Here is a 21,308-nt window from a genome sequence, read left to right on the forward strand (position 1 = left end):
ACATTTAATACTGCTATAGCTTGTTCAACTGACATTTCTATCATTATGTAATGCCTCTCTTTATTGCTGGTAATTTCTTTGCTCTGATATTACTTTATCTGATATTAAATTACTCAGCTATCTTTTGGAAAAAAAAGGAATAACTAATTTCATTCCTATATTTCTTCCAATTCCAAGCATTATTTTATTTCTATTCTGTTTTTTAAATAATTTATATTGAATGTTAGTACAATTATTATCATTTGTTTATACTTTATAGTGCAGGAAATACTACCCCATATGCGGTCTATGTTTCAATTAAAATTATTATATCATTAAATACTTTGTAAAGTGCTTATAATATTACCTGGCATATATTGGTACTGGATCAATGTCTATTAAATTTAGGTCCAAATTCCTTAATCTGAATTATGTAGTTGTGGAATTTTGAAGCTGCATGGAATATTAGAAGTAACCTGCTCCAAATCAATCATGTCACTCATGTGGAAACTGAAACCCAGCAGAGATGTCACTTTCTCAAGGCCATCCGATTATTTATTATTGGTGCCTGGCCTAGAGTCAAGGTCTTTGAGCTCCTGGGTCATTGCTACTCTCACCACACCCAGCTGGGCCCATATTTTAAGTAACTTTAAAAAATTATATGAAGTGCTTGTAAATGAAATATATGCCTTTTAACAAATTTACTGGCTGGGCACAGTGGCTCACGCCCGTAATCCTAGCACTTTGGGAGGCTGAGGCAGGCAGATTGCCTGAGCTAGGGAGTTCAAGACCAGCCTGGGCAATACAGTGAAACCCCATCCCTACTAAAATACAAGAAATTAGCTGGGTGTGGTGGTACGTGCCTGTAATTCCAGCTACTTGGGGGCTGAGGTAGGAGAATCTCTTGAACCTGAGAGGTGGAGGCTGCAGTGAGCTGAGATCGCGCCATTGCGCTCCAGCTTGGGCGACTGAGCGAGACTCCACCTCCAAAAAAGAAAAACCAAAAAAGCAAATTCACTATGCTTAAGGTAGGTTTTTTAAAGGCGAGGCATCTTAAACTGTTTCAGAATTATATTCACTAGTTCATTCTTTCAACAAAATTCACCAGCTACTCACTTTGTACCTGGTATTGTATGATCTATTAACCTGCCATCATTTTTCAATGTTGTGGAGAATAATAAAGAAAACAATGTATCATAAATGATAAATATAAAATTATATTTTCTAATTCCTAATGGAAAAAACATTTTTCTCTTGTTTAATTAGCTTTTAATATAATTCTATGCAAAAAAGGGTAAGAGTTAGATAAATCTGTTTCTGAAACGGCAAAAATACATGCCTCTTCCTTGGAATTATGAAATTGGAACTTACAGACTTTTAGAAATTAACTCAAAATGTTCAGGTTAACCTAACGTCATATTCAAATGTGAAATACTCCATGAAATGAAGTCTCCTATTTTTTCACACTCTTTGAGGTAGAACCCACACACGAGAGACTAACTTAGGTGCCCCCTAACATCAAAGTGCTGTGAAAGTCAGGGAACAATAAACACCTCAGGTTATCAATTTGCCCTCTAAGCTGACGAGGGAACAGATATGTGCCATGAAAAAAAAAACGTTCTCAGAGGCCACCTAGCTACTGACAGTGATGACTGTGAATTTCAGTCCCTACTGTGCCTTTGTTAATGTGAATCTGCAACACTTTCAGCGGTAACTTTCTAGCAGCCTGAAAAATGGAATAGGAAAAAATGTGGACTTTTGCATTGTGAAAATGTCTGCAGACAGCACACTTTAAAGGATTGCTGTTACCTACAAAAGCATGAAAGTAACCATATTTGTCTCTTCTCCACAAACACTTCCTCATTTCCAAGAAGGCTCCTTGCTTTTAGCATGCTTCTTTCATTTACTTGAGTAAAAAGGTATGCATCTTTAAGACCAATTCGGAACCATATACCTCCCCTCTTCTCTGGACAGTAATTCAATCAAGATATACACTTTTTGAGCTTTCGAGTTTATCTTTTCAAATAGTCTCCATTTTCTCCCTTTTGATGTCTGTGGTTCCTACATCCTCTGTGTGTGTGCCCCTGTGTAAGTGTGCTTAGCAAGTGAAGTATAACTCTGCCATAAATGCAGTAGGTATTGGCCTCCAGGCATACTCTGATGCAAAGCCTCTGGCTATTGCACAGCCTTCCTCCTGGGTCTGCTGGGACAGTTATATTTCTTGGCTTCTTGGGGGAATGAATTTAAAGTTGTCTATAATATTTTAACGAAAATAAAATTCATCCCATTTCTAGGGAAAACGCAGTGTGGATGCAATATACGAAAAGGGGATGATTTTACAAAGTGAAGATTATCTTTCCTATATTGAAATGGTAAGATGATGATGGGTGGGATATTTGTTCCTAACCAATGCCAACATTTCTGGATGTAAAGAAAAAAAATCAAATGGTCATTGGCTTGTTTCCTTAGAAGTGAGTAGGTAACATGTAACATTGATCTAAAGCCATTGTTTAACTGTTGCCATCATGGAAATGTTAACATTGGCAGACTGCAATTTCTAGTCACCTTTATATTTTAGTAGTAATAAGAAAAACAGAATATGCAACTGCAAAGAGAACCTTTCATGGAAAAAAAATCAACAGTAGATGACCTTACATTAGAAGAGAAGATAGCCTTCCAAGCATAACACTATCTTACCACTGTTTTAAATGGCTAGATTTTTATTGGTTTGCTTTTCTCTCAGGTAATTATCACTCTCTAAAATGATCTTGTTATTCATTCGATTATTGCCTAACTCCTCTGTTAGAATAAAAACTGCCTGTGAACAGGACCTTTTATGTTTAGCTCATCACTAGTTCCCAGCATTATGTGTACAGAAATATGGCACGCATGCACACTTGAGAAGTATAGATTGAGAAAAAGAAAGAAAGAAAGAAAGAAAGAAAGAAAGAAAGAAAGAAAGAAAGAGAGAGAGAGAAAGAAAGAAAGAAAGATGACTTGCGTCTAGAAACATTCAGCCCTCATGCAAAAGCTTCAATTTTGTTCTGTTCCAAAGAAATAGGTATTTAAGTGGATATTCCATGCTTCTGCTTCATTCAATGTTAAAAAAAAAAAAAAAGACCAAAAAACAAAAAATCCAGTAAAATATGGCTATGCAATCTTTGGGAAACCATTGACCCTCAGGACAGTCATTAGCGTGTTTGTATTTCTACAGTGAACGATTGAATTGTATAATTGCTAAGGTCCCTTCTGACTCTACAGCTCCAAGACTCTCTAATTTCAGGTAAATGTGAAGACATTTCAGACAGTCACTAGGCTATGACGTGCCTCCCTCTGTTCCTGGCAAGTCTTGTGCCATTGACAGCATTAAGACATACATTACAAGTCCTAGCCCCGAAAGCTCAGCACTAGCTTGTGCATGTGTCACGGCCACAATAGGAAAAATCCTAAGGCAACAACGACCACTGCTCTTACCATGTAAGGAATACAGCTCTGTGACCAAAATAGAGCTGAAGATAAGCTCTTAGCCCCACCACTTGTCACTGAGCAACTGGCTTGATTAGGCCCATTTGTATCTCCACCACATTCCTCCAACATTCATTGAGACGTACTTGTTCAGAGCTATACCTTCATTTGAAATAAGGAACTTCAAAATTCCCTTCATTAAGCAAACAGGATTTCCTCCCACTAATCCTCCAAAAAAGAAAAAGAAAAGCAGCCTGTAGATTAATAATACTGAAAAAAGAACTATACTAAAGTAAGAAGTTCCTTTCAAGAAAATCAAATCCAGCCTTTCATTTATAAAGCTCCAGTTACAAGCACTTAGAGAAGTCCCATGAGTACAGACTAGGATGTCCCTAGAAAGAGGACAGATAAACTAGAGAGACACTATCTTCTGGGCACCCAGACTGGGATTCGGCTCTCCATCAGCCGGCCCATTTGTGTAGTGCTCAGCAAACAACTCCATTCAGTGGCTGGGGTCTTGGGTCTTCCAAACTCAGGCTCTTTTCTACTACTTTATGTTGCCACTCCATGTTCAAAGGATAATTATGCCATAATTTGAGGGATTTCTAACACTTAATCTTGGGGTTCTTGGCATTTGGGTTTTTCTGGGCTAGGCCAGATCATTTAGAATCTTCTTGAGTAGACATTATGAGGGCTGAGGGCCAGGTGGGCCTGTTCTGAGTGGAGCCCCATGGTTAAGCGAAAGCCACTTGTCAGGCTGAGCAGATGTTTATCTCACTCTGGTCTGCTGTGGGTAGTCACCACGTTTCCCAGAAGAGGCTCAGTCTCCCTTGGTTGCCAGTATTTCCTGTTGCCACAAAGCCTCTTTGATACAGAATGGAAGTCATGTCTAGCTCCATTCATTCTCAACATTTCCCTCTAGAGGAAGTTGCTCAGTCCTGCCATCACAGTTAATTAGGACCTGACAGTCTTCCGACACCATTTAAAACATGCTCCAGAATCGTCAGAGGTTCCAATTGGGTCACATCATCAGAATAAGTGTATGCTTCCAAGCTAACTCTGAGGCTGTTAGGTGACATTTACCAAGCCCCTGGCATGTACCTCTTATTTCAACTTCGTCATCATGACAATGCTGTGAAGAAGATATTATCATTCCTACTGTAACACTGAGGAAACCGAGGGGCAGGAAGCTTAAGTAACGTGCCCAATGTCATGTAATTAAGCAACAGGGCTAAAACTCAAACTCTGAAATCTGTTCTTTTAAACATATGCTATATTGACTTTACAATTCTGGAAAGCTATTTTAACAATTTTAATTACATTCATACTTCATATTTGTAAAGGCATGGACAATGTCTCAGAGATGAGAAAAGGTCATTTGGGGTAAAATCACTGCTTTGGAAACACAATGAATTTGTTCTCACTGCACAAGTCATTGGAGGGTTTTATTCAAGTTGTCCTTTTTCAGAGATTGAAAATGCTCAATATCAAATATTTATTATTCAACTTGGAACAATTTTCCCTAGACAGGCCATACAAAACAGGGATGTTTCTAGGCCTGCCAGCCTGCCTTTGGGAGGGCTAGTATTAACAGCCTGTGCCCTTAAGTATCCAGTGACATAGGATAAGTGCCATTGGTAAAGTTTACAAGAGGTAGATTATGTTCTCTAGGGATGAGGAGTGAAAGTCAAGCATGTTTTCCTGGAAGCAGAGAGCTCCCCATGGACATTTCCACTGCCTGTAGGCAGCCCCCCATCCAGTTCCTTCCTGTCCAGAACATCTCCAGGCCTAGAAAGGCAAGTGAATATTCACATCATGCTGGGCTCATAGAACAGCCCAGAAGCCCTCCATTAACCTGCAGTCCAGAGTTCAGGGACCGTCTTAGGCCAAGCCACTCTCAAGAAGCAGAAGTAAAAAGACTCATGGCTCCTTCACTCACCGTCAGCCCACAGCACGGAAGGAAAATGCCGCTCCCCCTTTCAGACCGCCCTTTTGCAACTATAGTCATTCTCAAATCCTTCTTCATTATCACTGTAAATTCATGTTAACTGCAGACATTATTCTTAAATGATAACAAGGAGTCCACAATGTAATTTACTCTAAGCTCAGCATGGCTCCAGGGCGGGTCCTGGGACAGGTGCCTCCCCAGCCCAGTCCTGTGCAATATTACATGATTAGGACAACATTAGACATGGGCAAGGAAGGCACTGCCACCAAAGGGCTCTGGGGCAGGTGTCAGGGCCCCAGGCGGGGAGAGGCTGTGTAATTATGAAAGGATAATACCCACCCCAGGGACTACTTCATTTCCATCCCTAAAGAGATCTTCACCAATCAGAAAACAGAATTCTTTAACAACAGCTCCCCACCCCCTGGCCAGGAACTACTCATAGCTTCTCAGAAAATGTTTCTGGGCAGGTGGTGAGTAAAGCCAGAAAAGGAAATGAACTCCAGGCAGAACAGGAGACACAAGAGCTCTGTGGCCCTGACCCCGGTAGAGAATCCACCCGGCTCTCAAGCTAGGACCATTTCATTGCAAGCCGAGGACCTGGTTTGCTCCATGTTGTCCTGCCTTGCAGGCTGGCAAGAAGCTGAGCCTCTGGGCTTTGCCCACTGATATGGAACCAGCTCTGGGAGATCACCCCAGCAATGACAGATGCGTAGGGTGGCCATCTGGAAGCGTCCCTGTCCTCAGGGACACTTCAAATGAAGGCTAATGTGTCAAGTGGGAATCATAAAGTCAGAGACCTCCATGGGGCTTTGAGACAATCTCTACATCTCCAGACGAGCCACCTTAACTGATCTGAAAGAACTATGCTCATGTGAGTCATATTCACTCATTCTTTATTTTGCTGATTAGTAAAAATGTCAGACTCACTTTATAAAAATGTGAATACAGGAATATAAAAGGGAGGCACTATTAACAGTCCCACTATTCACAGGCCTTAAGCTTTTGATGTTTTTCATTCCTGATTTCTCCACATGAATGTATAGAAGTTATATGTAAATATCCACAGTCACGTGTTGCTTAACTATGGGGTATGTTCTGAGAAGTGCATCCTTAGGCAGTTACATTGTGTGAGCATTACAGAATGTACTTACACAAACTCACATGGCAGAGCCTACTGCCCACTTAGGTTGTATGGCACGATCTATTGCTCCTAGGCCACAAACCTGTACAGCATGTTACAGTACTGAATACCATGGGCAAATGTAATACATGGTATTTGTGCATCTAAGCATATCTAAACATATAAAGGTACAGTAAAAATATGATAAAATATGATATTATAATCTTACGAGACCTCCATCATATATGCAGATCATCACTGACCAAAATATTACATGGTGCATGACTATACTTTCTATACTGTTATATATGAATATACATCCTAAACAACAAATAAGACTGTATACTCGCTATGTTTTTTCATCTTATAAAAACAGGTATGAAATAAATGAAAGAAATGAAATAAGCAGATAAAAAGATGGACTTTTAAGACTCCTGACAATTTGCAGCTTCATCGTAAAGTCCTGCAGAGAGTGATTACATACCCTCCCCTAGCCACCTGTGAAAATGCTTATTAGAAAAGTGTGTCATGTTCAATGAATGGTATTGCCAATAAGAATGGGGGTAATGATCCTGCCCTTCCCTGCCAGGCATTCTTCCTGACATCTGCACTAATCCCTACTGCTGATTTAACTTCAAACCTGTTCCTTCTTGTCATTTCGGTGAATAAAAACAGCACTTCCTACCGCACCCCTGACTGGCTTCTATGAAGAAAATCTGTTGTCAAATCTCTATGGCCCACTCGGTGTCCTCTGATGTTGGCTAAAGGGAGCCCCAATCATTTGCATTTGCTCAAGAATCAAATTGTTCAAGGCCCAGATGGACTCCTCCAGGGCTCTTCTCCTGTGCGTCCTCCAGCTTCTCCATCCCAGACAGAAAGCCTGTTCCTTCCAACAGACATCTCCAATAAAGCCTTGAGATCACCTCGCTCACCCACAAGCAACATGCCCCTATTTATAAACTCAAGACTCACGTTGGTACTACCTGGAGTGCTGATTCACGATATTATAACTGAATTGTATTTTGCCTTTATTGTAAATAAGTGCAAAGAAAAAAGTTTGTACTGTCTATTTCCGAATCTCTTTTGGCTCTTCACCAAGAGAAAACTTTCCTCCTATAAATGGATCCCAGACTGATCATGGATCTTTTCAGGAATATGAGTGTGGAGAAGAAACGAGATTGATTTTAATAATGTGCAAATTTAAAATGAGATAAGTATAGCTAATGTTCTAAAGCCCTCATTTAGAAAATGACCTTTAGCTTTCAATAGAATTTGCCTTCCTCATGACAAAATAATAAGAATAGTATTTATTGGACACTCACCACACGCCAGGCACTGTGCTAAGCATTTTGCTTCTGCTTATTTAATTATTCATAGCAACTCTATAAGGTAGGTACCATGATTGCCCCATTTTTACAGAGGAGAAAACTGAGGAACGGAACCTCCTTGTAGCAACACAAATGGATCTTAAAAACATAATGCTGGTGGCTCATGCCTGTGATCCCAGCACTTTGGGAGGCCGAGGCGGGCAGATCAGGAGGTCAGGAGTTTGAGACCAGCCTGGCCAACAGAATGAAACCCCGCCTCTACTAAAAATACAAAAAATTAGCTGGGCATGGTGGTGGGAGCCTGTAATCCCAGCTACTCAGGGAGCTGAGGCAGGAAAATTGCTTGAACCCGGGAGGCAGAGGTAGCAGTGAGCCGAGATCACGTCATTGCACTCCAGCCTGGGTGACAGTGTGAGACTCCATCCCAAAAAACAAACAAAAACCCCAAAAACATAAGGCTTGGTTTTTTAAAAAGTAAGAAGCAGAATGAAAAATACCACATAATACCATTTATAAAGTTTTTTAAAAAGTAAGAAGCAGAATGAAAAATACCGCACAATACCATTTATAAAATTAAAAGACATGCATATAACACAATACATATTTTATAAGAATACAAACAGAACATCAAACATGTTAGAGTGGTGATCTATGGGGAGGAGAACAAGAGTGGGAAATGAGGATAATGGGAAATAAATAGATAACAAGAGAGGCTTGTACCCAGCAATGAGAACTATATGCCATGAACTGAACAGCATCATACCTCCACCCTCTGCACAGAGGTCCAACTACAAAAACAATGACCCCAAAGCTTAGAGCAGGGAGATTGTAATGGACTGCTCCGGGTTACAGAGCCAGGGCCTGGACTTGAACCCAGATATCTTGCACCTGCCCCAGAGCAACATGGCTGTAACTAGTCAGTGAATTTTCAATTCCTGAAAAGATATCTGCCACATAGCTAACTCTCTTTAGGCTTCCACACTTTAAAGGCCTCCAGTAGTGACATACTTTATATTTGATCTTGAGGGACAAGCAGATTTGCTCTACTTACTATACGGCAAGCACATACATGAGCTAAACAACCAGCCACTCATCTATTCATTCAGCAAGTTTTGTTTTTAGTTTTTAGTTTTTTGTTTTTTTTTTTGAGTGTTGATTATGTGCCAGGCATTGGGCCAGGCAGAGGGCAAGTGGTGATGAATGAGCCTGAACTCTGGCCTCCATGAGCTCACAGCCCCCGAGCCATTCTCTAACTATAGCTAGGCAGATCTTTCTCCTCCTGACAACCACTTCCCAGTATTGCTGTGAGAGTGGAGAAGTGCAGCTCAGACCTGCCTATGACTGTCTAAAGCACCGACGAGCATTTCCTAAGACAGTTTGGATTTCCACCAAGAAAGTTTGCTGTAACAGCAACAACACTGATCTCCATGATGGGGGATTTATTTTTCTTGTAGCTAATCTTTCAAAAGGAAGAAAGAACAACACATGCAACAATAGCCCTAGTAATTGTGGTAACATCTGCCTCAGTGACTCATGCGGTAATGTCTCTTTTTGTGCAGGAGGTGAATATTTCAGAGACATATCAGGAAGGAGGCCATTCTAGAAGCAAAGAATGAAAGGTCAGAACAGGGATGCCTAGTGTGGCACTGAGAAAGCCACAAAACCCCGGGTATTGCAGGCTTGGTTGAGACCCTGTGAGAATCACCTGACTCACCTCGATAGTTTTGCAGGTGTCTTCCAGCTGGCTGATCACTCCCTGGACTCGATCGTTGCTGCCCACGAGGATGGCGATGCCATCGCTGAGCTCAGACTAATGAAGAGAAAACATGAACCCAATATCTTAGGGATTTCCTAGTCACCCCAACTGTGAACTGGTCATAATATTGTCTTTACAGGTTCTTAATTTAGGATACATGCAATCCCTAAGGACTAACAGGGAGGCCTGTGGACCTCCTGATATTGCAGGCAAACTTTTGTGTATGAATACATTTGTGCAGGGAGAGGTTTCACAGTTTTCATCACATTCTTAATATTGAGATCAATATGTTCAAGCTAAAGAACTACAAGTATTGTTCATAAATGACATGGAGACAAATATGCGATTTCAGGGACCTAAATGGAATTATTTACCTAGTGGAACTAAGGGTCAATTTTACTTGGGAAATGTGTATAGTAAATCTCATTTATTCAACATACATTTATTATGGGCATAAGAATGTAGTGTATATAGACACAAACACACATTAGACTAAGTCATTACAAACTTCACACTGAAACAAAGAACTGGTTCTAGGAGAGAAATGTCAACTTTGAAATTCCTTTGCTCTTTTGACTTAGCAAGAGATTCTACTGTTCCTATTTACCCCCTTCCCAAGGCTGGCTGATGGAGCCACCGGGAGCACTAGATGGGCACTTGGGAGACACATGTACTTGGTCCAGCTCTACCCCCAACTTCTCTGTGATGTTGGGCAAAACATATATTCAATTTCTGCCTAATTTTCTCACATTTAGAAGGAGAAGACTGGACCAGAACAGTGATTATAAAATATTTTAAAGCTGCAGAACCTTCTTCAAATGAAAGCTAATATGGAGGTGAAGCTACTTTGGCCAATCAGGAGCAAGGGTGAGGGTCCCACCAGTCTGTCCTTCTGTCCATCTCACATGAGTCTATGGGCTCTGAAGGAAGGACTGTGAAACAGCTACCATCCAGTTCTATCATGCTATGACTTTGTGGGAGGTGGGCAGAACAGAAGGGGGAATAAATTGTAACTGGATTGAAAAATAAACAAATGTTTTGGATAATTTGCAAAATCTGGCTTTAGCACTTAGTGGCCACTAGTTGTAGTTGCTGTTGCCCAAGAGTTTTACTTCCAGATTTGATTCCAGTGCTGATCTTCACAGTAAAACACTGATCAAATGTGGAGCTGATGATTCTAAATGGAAGAAACTGAGCGGTGGAACTGCTCAAATTCTCAGTGCCTGGAGTGGCTGCACCTATTGGAGTACCCAACTCCGCTTTTATCTGCAACAAATGGATAAATTCTGACCTGCTCGTGCATGAAACCATGTTGGCAGGTTGGTAAAGTGTAGAGGGGGCTATGGCTGAGGCCCTGGGGTCAGGGGGATGCACCACACTCAGAGGGGTCTTTAGGCAACTGGCCCCAGTGACAGGAGGGCCAGCACAAGTCTGTGTTTTAAAGCTGTTCTGTAACTGTATGTCATTAGTGTAACCCTCCCTCACTAAGAGTGCAAGAGAAAACGCATTGAGGAGGACCAAAGAAACCTTTCATGGGTGGATGAAGAAAAGTATTCTGTGATTAGGGTAAAAAGCTGTCCTTTTCTTATCTGTACTCTAAACTTCACATAATATTGAGCAGTTTGAGCTTTTGCTGGGTCCCCTAACATTGCTCATCTTCAGCAACCTCCAAAGGGCACAAAAACAGGGATCCTGCCCTTCTGCGCCCCTTCCTGAACCTGGGCACCCCTGCCCTGTCTCGCCTTTCCCCCCACCGTCCAGAGAATTTGGTGTGTGCCTCGTGCACAACTGTGCACACATCTTCCTGCAGATGTGTGTGCCCCCAGTGTCCCTTGGCCTGACCTTGTGTGCCCCCAGTGTCCCTTGGCCCTGTGTGGCTTGGCTTTCCTCCTCCACCAGAGGAGGCCACTCACACTGGCCCCAGCAAGGCCCTGAGGTATGGGGATGGGGAGGGAGGGAGCAGCTCTGTTACCTTCTGTCTCTGGAACACATGAGTGAGGGGAGCCACCTGGCAGTCCTTGTGTGCACCAAACACCTTGCACAGAGAGCAGGTGGGCACTTCGCAGTTCAGACAGTAGATGTTGATGCGCTCCTCTTCATGCTCCTCGCACATGGGCTGGTCGGACTTCTTTTCTGGCCTGGGAGGAAGTAGGCAGATAAATGTCCATCACCTCTCACTGGGCCAGAGCAGAGACTGTTGCTCTGCCTTGCAAATTCCTTCTTGTCCCTGTATGCCCAGCAACTCTATTCCAGAAGATCCCCAGGGGCCCTTTTACGTGCTCAGAGTTCACCAAATTCAGCTTCCCTGCAGGTGTAGCAGGGGAGTGCTGGCAAATCTCTAACAACTTGCTTGGGGTAGGGACAGAGACGTGGAGACCCTGATTTGTACCATTTGCCCATTTCCATGGTGTATTTCCACATGGCCGATTTTAAGTTATTTAAGGTTGAAGAATCTGCTAGGGAAATTACTGAAAGTTGAACATCGGACCCTGGTGAGCCGTCAGGAATGTGGTCCAGCACTGTGTCCACACGCTCACGAGTTTCTCAAGGGACACTTTCCCATTATGGACCAAGAACAGGAAGTTGTTGATGAACTAAAAGTCAAGTTTGCACAAGTTTTGGGAGGAGCTAGGTCACACCCCTCCAGCCTCTGGCCCCAGGAAACACCCTTTTCACTTGAAGGAGTGAGGATAGGCGTGGCTCACATGGAACCGAAATCTTCTGATTATTAATTCAAGTACTGGTTGGATGCAACTGTGTATGAGAGGCAAGTGTGGGTGTACCTCCTTATATAAACCCCAGGAATTCTGATATATCCTATCTAATGACTGAGGCTGCTAATAGTTTTCAGAAGTATTAAAAAAATTCAAATCCAAATCCAGAAGCTTTCTTCAAATTTCGAAACACATAGTTATTTAGCAACATCTTAGATTTGGGACTACATTTTTTTTTGTTACTATACAGATCCAATTTTTAAAAACTACAGGTTTTTATGAGCCATGAAATCAATTTACGGAGCTATGATCCGCATTGTTAAAATAAAAATAGAAAGGAATAGCAAATACTGTGAATTACATGTAGTAAGAAAAAGTATAGCTATTCGAAACTTTTGTTTCAGGTGTACATGTGTATATATGTGACTGAAACAAAAGTATATGTGTGTTTGTGTGTGTGTTTGTGTATGTGTGTATATATGTATGTATGTGTGTGTATATATATATCCATCCATATATGTAAGTGATTACAATGTAAAATGCACTTCCTACTGTGAATCATGAATACAGGTGTTGAAACCCATTGTTTCTGATGTGTGGTATCTTGCAGCTGCAGCCCCAGAACTCAGAGAAAGGCAGAGAACATGCTGATGTACCTCTGTAAGACACTAATGTTCCTTTATAAGTTGCTAGGTGGATGTCAAGTACTTGAGATTAGGACAAACATTGGGAGAATCCCTGGGTCTCATAAGAAAATTGCATGGACTTCCAGTTTCAAAATATTAGAATCTGATTGTTGCAAAAGGAATTTCTGTCTAGTTTTGCAGCAATATGCTTTCCTTGAAGTCTATGACCTTCTGACTTGACCACATATTTGGAACTCAAATAAGGAAAGTCACCTCCACAATTGAGAAAATTGTTCCCCTCTCAGGTCTGTCTGTTTCCTCCACTAGAAAATCAGCTCCATGAGGGCAGGGGCCATGATGAGTCTTCTTTTTTGTTGCATCTCCAGTACTCGGAACGGTGCCTCGCACAGAGGCAGTGACTCCGTAAATATTTGTTGCACAAATGAGTGAGACAACGAAAGGGAATTTGACCTATTAATGGACAGTATTCTCTGTGCTCTAGTGTAACACCACCCAGCTGGAGAAGGCATGGCAAATATGGGGAAAGCCTGTGATCACCTGGCACTCCTGAGTGGCAGAGGAAGAGACCAGACAACTTCCTGATTACTCCTTTAGTAAATGACAGTGCCCTCTGGGGTTTGGACTGGCAAGTTGGTCTCTTCCTGGTCAAAGGTATCTTCCCCTCTAAATCATTCCCTCCTAGGTATCTCCACCTTATTATTAACATGGGTTAAGCAAGAGTGGGCAGCTGGGTCCCACATGCTGTTCTGATATCAATAACTGTGACCAGAGATAGTGTCACAGAACACGGGTCTATGCAGTATATGCAAATATTGAAAATGTGAAAACAGCCATAAGGCTCTACATTTAGTTTTGTTTGTGATTCAATTTATTTATTTATTTTTTTCATGGTGCTGTATACACTGATTTCCTATTTAGGTTGTAGCCCAGCCCCAGAGGCACCACCCACTTATAGATGAGCATATAATGAGACCTCTGTACAACTTAAAACATGTAACAGACTTGGGACAGATTTGGCATGTAAAAAAAAGACATAAATACATTTTTATGAGGTGAGAGCAGCCAAGCTCACAGCTGTGGTCAGGGCCCAGTGCTAAATGTTGGCTGTGGCCCCTCGCCGTTCAGTGTAGGCTGGACTGAGGAGTCTGTAGCCTGCTGTCTCTGGTCTCTGAGGTTCCTGAGGCCACCCTAAAGTTTCCTGAGGAGTGGGCATCTGGTCTTGGTGAGGCAGTTCAAGTAGTAACTTTGTAGTCAAACTGATTTTTTTTTTGAGATGGAGTTTTGCTCTTGTTGCCCAGGCTGGAGTGCAATGGCTCAATCTCAGCTTACTGCAACCTCCACCTCCCGGGTTCAAGTGATTCTCTTGCCTTAGTCTCCCAAATTGCTGGGATAACAGGCATCTGCTACCACACCCGGCTAATTTTTCTTGTATTTAGTAGAGATGGGGTTTCACCATGTTGGTCAGGCTGGTCTCGAACTCCTGACCTCAGGTGATCTGCCCACCTTAGCCTCCCAAAGTGCTACGATTACAGGTGTGAGCCACCGCACCCAGCCAAACTGATCTTAAAGCTTCATTCCAGCTCAGCTTCTCCATGTAGTGGCTGTGTGGCCTTAGACAAGTTACTTAACCTCTTTTGGTCTCAGTTTTTACTCGTATCAAAAATCGGATTAAGGGTCTTCTAATTAAATGTGGCAGAATGAACACAAGCATGTATTTATTTATGTATTTATATATATGTGTATGTATTTATTCTGCTGAAATCCCAGTGAAAGGAGGATAAGGAAATAAAAGGGCATAAATTAATAAGGACAAAAAGTGAGCACAGATGACAGCAGATGAGAGATGTCAACCAAATATTGGAAATTAGGAACATCCGGATGAAGGGACATGACCTACTTGAGTTGCATCTTAGTTCTGTTACGTTCCTGCAGTGAGAAGCTTACAATAAGCAAGCTGACTTGAGCTATGGAACCCTGGAAAGGCTCTGGAACTGCAGGAGCCAGGAGTCCTGAAGGCAGAAGTAGGCAGTGAGGGAGTGGGAGAGGTTGAAAAGAGGAGGACTTTGTGCACATTTCAAGAGATTACTTGAGGATGTGCTCCATAGAAACAAGAGAGTAAGCCACCAAACAAGGAGACCTGGAATCCAGGAAGCAAAGGGTTCAACCCAGGGGAGAGTAAAAGAATTCCCCAGTAGAGGGTAAAGTCTAGCCATGTGAGGGCTCAGTCCTAATCGTCTACAGCCGAAAGTCAATAGGAAATGTCTAAAATTGAAAAGTCAAAGAATAGGAGCATACCAGTAGTATGCACATGTCATTGGTGATAAATAGCAGAAAAACAGCTAAAAGAATTAAAAGTGGTTGACTCTGGTGAATGAGGCTTGGGGGTAAAGAGACAATAGGGTGGAGATAGCATTTCTCTTTAGAGGTCTCGTATACCGAATTTTAAAAAGTGTGTATGTTAGTTACTTTAAGACACTAAACACTTTAATAGGATAGCAGTAATTATAATAATCAACACCTCACAGGATTATTGTGAGAATTAAAGAATTGCATATGGACCAGGCGCGGTGGCTCACGCCTGTAATCCCAGCACTTTGGGAGGCCAAGGTGGGCAGATCACGAGGTCAGCAGATGGAGACCATCCTGGCTAACACGGTGAAACCCCGTCTCTACTAAAAAAGAAAAAACAACAACAACAAAAAAAAAAAAACAAAAAATTAGCCGGGCTTGGTGGTGGGCACCTGGAGTCCCAGCTACTGGGGAGGCTGAGGCAGGAGAACGGCGTAAACCTGGGCAGCGGAGCTTGCAGTGAGTGGAGATCGTGCCACTGCACTCCAGCTTGGGCGACAGAGCAAGACTCCGTCTCAAAAAAAAAAAAAGGAATTGCACACGATTCGTGTGTTAGGCACCCTGAACAGTGTCTGGCACATAGCACATAGTAGTTTTACTTGTTATAGTTTAAAGTTAATTATTATTATAATAATTATTAATATTAGCCAAAATAGTACCTTCTCTTACCGTCTCTCACTCCCAACTGTGGCTAGTCTGGCACCATGCAGAATTCTGGATAAGAATGCTAGGTTTTGGCTGGGCACGGTGGCTCATGCCTGTAATCCCAGCACTTTGGGAGGCCGAGGCGGGCGGATCCTCCAGGTCAGGAGATCGAGACCATCCTGGCTAACACAGTGAAACCCCATCTCTACTAAAAATACAAAAAAATTAGCCGGGCCTGGTGGCAGGCGCCTGTAGTCCCAGCTACTCGGGACGCTGAGGCAGGAGAATGGCGCAAACCGGGAGGCGGAGCTTGCAGTGAGCCAAGATTGCGCCACTGCACTCCAGCTTGGGCGACAGAGCGAGACTCCATCTCAAAAAAATAAAATAAAATAAAATAAAATAAAATAAAATAAAATAAAATAAAATAAAATAAAATAAAATAAAATAAAATAAGAATGCTAGGTTTGGTGGGGACTTACAGTCTCCAGCCTTTCTGGAGGAGGTCAGAGTTGACCAATAACATCCCAGTCTGTGACTGGTCACCCCTCCACCCCCTTCCAATGGCCACAGCTGAACTCTTCTCACTCTGTGTATCCAAGGTCATTCCAAGGTTACCTAATGTACCCTGAGGCTCAAGGTTCTGGTCTAGTAAGGCTACCTGCCCCCAGGGGACACCTGCGTTTCTTCCCAGACATATGGCCAAGTGCTCTGTGCGACTTGTGGTTCTGCTACCAAGTAAAATTGTCCCACAAGCAAGTCTCAAGTTCAAGAAAAAACAGCATAACAAAATCACAGAATATCACAAAGGCATCCCTAGTCCACTCAACTATAAGCTTTATTGTTGGAAATTTCGTTCATTGCTTTCGTGCAATTTACTTCCCAGCCCTGGGTACTATTTTTGGCAGCTGCACCAAGCCAACTTCATAGTTAAGGTGAAGATGTGTTTTGTAGTTTTACTAATACTGCAAGTTTTAACATCTCTTCTCTGGATTTCATAACAAGTATTGCTATTTTTCATGTCTCATATTCCCACTGTGACAAGTAACAAAACATAAATTTATTGCAATAAATAGAACATGTAAGAATATTTGTGGTGTTGCTTAATCAGCTGGGATTTATGGGGCAACTATTCTGTGCAAGGCACTGTACTAGCTCTGAAATTTGTTATGTAAGAATATTTGTGGTATTGCTTAATCAGCTGGGTTTTATGGAGCAACTATTCTGTGCAAGGCACTGGACTAGCACTGAAACTCTTGTTAATATAAACTCTCTTAATATTAGGTTGGTGGAAAAGTAATTGCTGTTTTGGCCATGAAAAGTAATTGCAAAAATCGCAATTTTGCATCAATCTCATAATTAATTGGTTTTTAATTGATTGGTTAAGTTTTTAAGAGACAGTGTGTATTTGTATTTTAAAGTAGTGAAATACAATGAGATCAAATCTGTAAAGTAACAGCAACAGCAATAGTACTTTTGTTCTTGTCAAGAGACTTTGGAAGCAAGGGAAACAGCCAGCTGCAATCTCTGCAATATGTCATCAGCAATTCTTCCCCAAACCCATCTAGATCCTGGTACTATCTAATTTAGTTTTGGATCTTTGCGGAAATTAATAGCTATAATAATTATAATAATTATGTTAGATTTATAGAACAGCTTTCCTTCCAAGAGCACAAGCCTCTTAGAGCTCTGCAGATGTTCCATAAATACATGTCCCCTAATGGAATCACAATGAGGCCACTTCTAGATGGTCTCAATATTGCTATCAAGCTTTGTGGACTGGACTGACCTGTGCACAATTGAAAAGGGGCTCTTCACATCGTGCCTTCTAGGAATAAGCTTCCCACAGAGTTGTATCTAGGAAAGGAATTCTATAGCCAATGTGGTTTGGTGAATAAGAAGCCTTTTTTGTTATTTTTTAAATGAATGGATGATATATAATGCTATCACAATGCTATTCGCAATCAACAAGTGAATGCTGACCATGCAGTAAATACAGTATAAGGAATAGGGAAACATAACCTGAATTTCATCTTTTTTTCCTCATGTCTCTGAACTTTAAGTCCCTAAAGGCCAGGGTTTTGCCTTGCTTTGTGACTTCCCTTAGAGTAAATACAGTGACAACCTATGTTAGAGGATTTTGTTTTTATTATTACCATCCAAACAATCTTAAGGCAAGACTGTTTGAATTAGGAACTGGGCTATTTTGGAAGATGCCGTTTCTATTAATTTTCTATTAAGTTTTTACTAGATTTTTTTTCTTTGCTTTGTAGAGATCTGGAGCTACAAAGGACCTATGAAGTGCAAAAATGTGTAAAATGGATGTAATACCAGGATTTAAGGTGTAGGGGGACAGCAGTATGTCTCTTTCAACATCCCCATCTGGAATGGATTAGTGTTAATGAGTCACTTAATTCTTAAATTGATACAAAAGCATGGGCACCAACTCCCCTGTCTCATGCTGTGAGCAACTCTCAGTCTCACTGGGAAGGACTGACTCGGAAAACCATTTTTCCATAAAACAGTCTGTGATTGATAAACAAGCATTCATGTAGCAACCCATTAAACCAAACAAACAAAAACAAGTTTCAGATGGCCTTGACACATGGAAGAGTGGAAGAGTGTTACCTGGTGGACTCCTGCTTGTAGATGTCAATGATATTTTCCACCAGCAGGTTCCTCTGAAGTCCATATACCCCATGTCTATCCAAAACCACTTCATGTCTACAGGATGGGCAGCGGAATCGGCCCCCTGATGCCATGGTGGTGCCTCCTCTTGTGGGCAAATACGGGTTAGAGGCCTGTTCTTGCCAAGTAAGAAAAAAGGAATTGGGTAATGCCACAAGTAGCTTCTCTGAGACTTATTTTCACTCTCTGCTACTACAAACAACATGAACTACTTTAAGCTTGCCATAAGATCATCCCTCAGGGCTTTCTCAGCAAGTGGTCCTGAAACACGGGGTCAGACCTTATCCACAGTCATATGCGAACATACCACTGTCTACGTAAGATATTTTTCCATTCAACATTTTCAGAACCAAAAGTTCCAGCCAGAAACTCCACATTAAAGTCTTCAGCAATTACTTATTTATAGTTTTGAAACACATTAAATGGTTTGATTTTTAAAAATATATGATTCTTACTATTAAAATAAAACTAGATTTGGGAGTAAAGAGGACACAAACCAAATCATTAAAAGAAACATGATTTTCTTGAAAGTAAATGCAACTTTATAAAGTTTTTTTTGTTTGTTTGTTTTTCTTTTTTTGAGACAGAGTCTCACTCTGTTGCCCAGGCTGGAGTGCAATGGCACAATCTCGGCTCACTGCAACCTCCACCTCCTGGGTTCAAGCAATTCTCCTGCCTCAGCCTCCCAAGTACCTGAGATTATAGGTGCCCGCCACCATGCCCAGCTAATTTTTTTTTTTTTTTTTTTTTTTGTATTTTTAGTGGAGATGGGGTTTCGCCATGTTAGCCAGCCTGGTCTCGAATGCCTGACCTCAGGTGATCCACTGGCCTTGGCTTCCCAAAGTGCTGGAATTACAGGTATGAGCCACCGCGCCTGGCAACCTTATAAAGTTTTTTAAAGGATTTCACCTCAATGTTAAGCACTTGATTCCAAGAGAAGGGAATCTTTTCCACCCCCTCCCCCCAACCAAATTCCAAACAAACCTACCTGGAAAATATCACTGGCACATTTCCTACACAGGTTGTGCTGACAGGGAAGAATGACCACAGGTTTCGTGAACATCTCTAAGCAGATGGGACAGATGAGTTGCTTCTCTAAGTTATCCATGGTCTGCTGCTCTTTGGAAAAAGACTTGTAATTCAGAGATGCGCTCATCTCCTCGCCGTCCCCAAGTGTGCTGCCAGGGAAGGGTGCTGCAAGTGGCTCCAGCAAGTGTTTCCTGGATATTATTCCAGGGATTGTGTGATCAAGTGTCCTTTACGTTTCTCTCGGTGGAGGACATTGTTTCAGGCCCTGGTTTGGAGTGGGTGCCGGAGCTGTTTTTAGCAACCTGCAGTCACGTGATGTGGGCTGACTTGTCCATATAAGCCAGTGACAGGAGGATGGATCCTGACAGGTGACAAGCAGGAGTCAACATTCTTGCCCCAGGGAGTGAAGAGAGTGGGTGGGAAGGAGGATTACAAACCCCATTTAGACAGGGTTGTGAAGAGAAGGAGGTCAAAGCTGACAGTTGTCAACAACAAATGCAAATGTGCATGCCTAGCCACTGAACCATGCCCTCTGTGAACACTCACTGAGAATTTGGCGACAGTTTCTCCAGGAAGGGGCAGAACGTAGCACAGAGTCTGACTGTGTGACTAATGCCAGCCCTGTCTTGAGAGTGTAGGAACTGAGTCACCGAAAGTAGCCTAATGGAGCTTTCTTAGGTGAAAATGAACAAAACATGTCTTGAAAATTGTTATCCTGGCTTCACAAGGGCAATCATCAAAAAGACTTTCTTAATGTTAAGTATTTCACCTTTGTCAGCTGGGGTTGTGGTCTTTGAAAAATTACAATTTAAAAGCTAAATTCAAATCTTCACCATAAAGGTATCCACCTAATAAATAAATAAATACATGCATAAATAAAAATTCAAAACCAGTGAATGATCTAATTATTTGAGAAAAAAGTTATATGATAAAACAACTCTAGTATGCTGTTTGCTCTTCCGCATTGCTTTCCTCTTCCTTGGCCCTCTTTCATCCTATACTGCCCCACCTCCTACACACACCCAAAAACACAAAGCAAATTTGATGGTCTTTTACTGATTATTTAAATTCTTAAATTATATAATAGTTTGCAACAATAATCAGTAATGTGGTAGCAACTGGCAGGGGCCTGGGGGTGGCAAATCTATTATTTCATTTTGTCATCCCTTGGGGGACAGTTACCAGTGCCATTGACAAGTGAAGTATAAATGGAGTCCTATTTCCATACCTGCATTTCATCTGCCTCCAAAATAACTATACTCCCTTGCATTTCCCCTTCCTCCAAGGTGACTTTTTAAACCATGGTTTCCCTGGTCATTTCTAATATTCTTGGTCTGCTCTTGAGTCATAAACATCGATTCTGACATTCATTGGGATTTTGTGAAGCGACAGTTTAACCAATATATATTGTATTTAAAAATTTTTAAATCAGATCAAAAATGAAAAAGAAATCCATGTCTGTTTATATGTGATATTTGGCTTTCTTTCTTCTTGATTTTAAAAACCTGGGACAATGAACACGTTTTGTTAACATATCCCTGGTGTGAATTACATTACCAGTGAAGTGTAGGTCAGTGTGACTGGTTATGTGTGGTCTTAGTGCTGTGTGCACAGAGAGCTTATTGAGAATCTAACAAGCTCTT

The 21,308-nt window shown here is 41.6% G+C and overlaps 1 protein-coding gene across 3 annotated transcripts in view; it reads right to left on the minus strand.

Moving 5' to 3' along the window:
- Positions 1 to 20,161, minus strand: part of TRIM55 (tripartite motif containing 55) — a 49,567-nt gene extending 29,406 nt beyond the window's left edge. For 2 of the 3 annotated variants that reach the window (XM_010371574.1, XM_030938118.1), the window contains exons 1-4: positions 19,625 to 20,052; positions 18,577 to 18,749; positions 11,569 to 11,734; positions 9,555 to 9,650 (exon numbers count right to left, since the gene is read on the minus strand). In XM_010371574.1, the coding sequence (XP_010369876.1) occupies positions 9,555 to 9,650; positions 11,569 to 11,734; positions 18,577 to 18,749; positions 19,625 to 19,792 (603 nt within the window). In that variant the 5' untranslated portion in view covers positions 19,793 to 20,052. Of the gene's footprint in view, positions 1 to 9,554; positions 9,651 to 11,568; positions 11,735 to 18,576; positions 18,750 to 19,624 lie in introns of all 3 variants that reach the window. The other variant, XM_010371575.1, reaches the window with a different exon arrangement.
- Between the last annotated feature and the right edge of the window lie 1,147 nt (positions 20,162 to 21,308).

Source organism: Rhinopithecus roxellana, chromosome 9 (genome assembly GCF_007565055.1).
Source record: "Rhinopithecus roxellana isolate Shanxi Qingling chromosome 9, ASM756505v1, whole genome shotgun sequence".
In the NCBI taxonomy this organism is placed as follows: Eukaryota; Metazoa; Chordata; class Mammalia; order Primates; family Cercopithecidae; genus Rhinopithecus; species Rhinopithecus roxellana.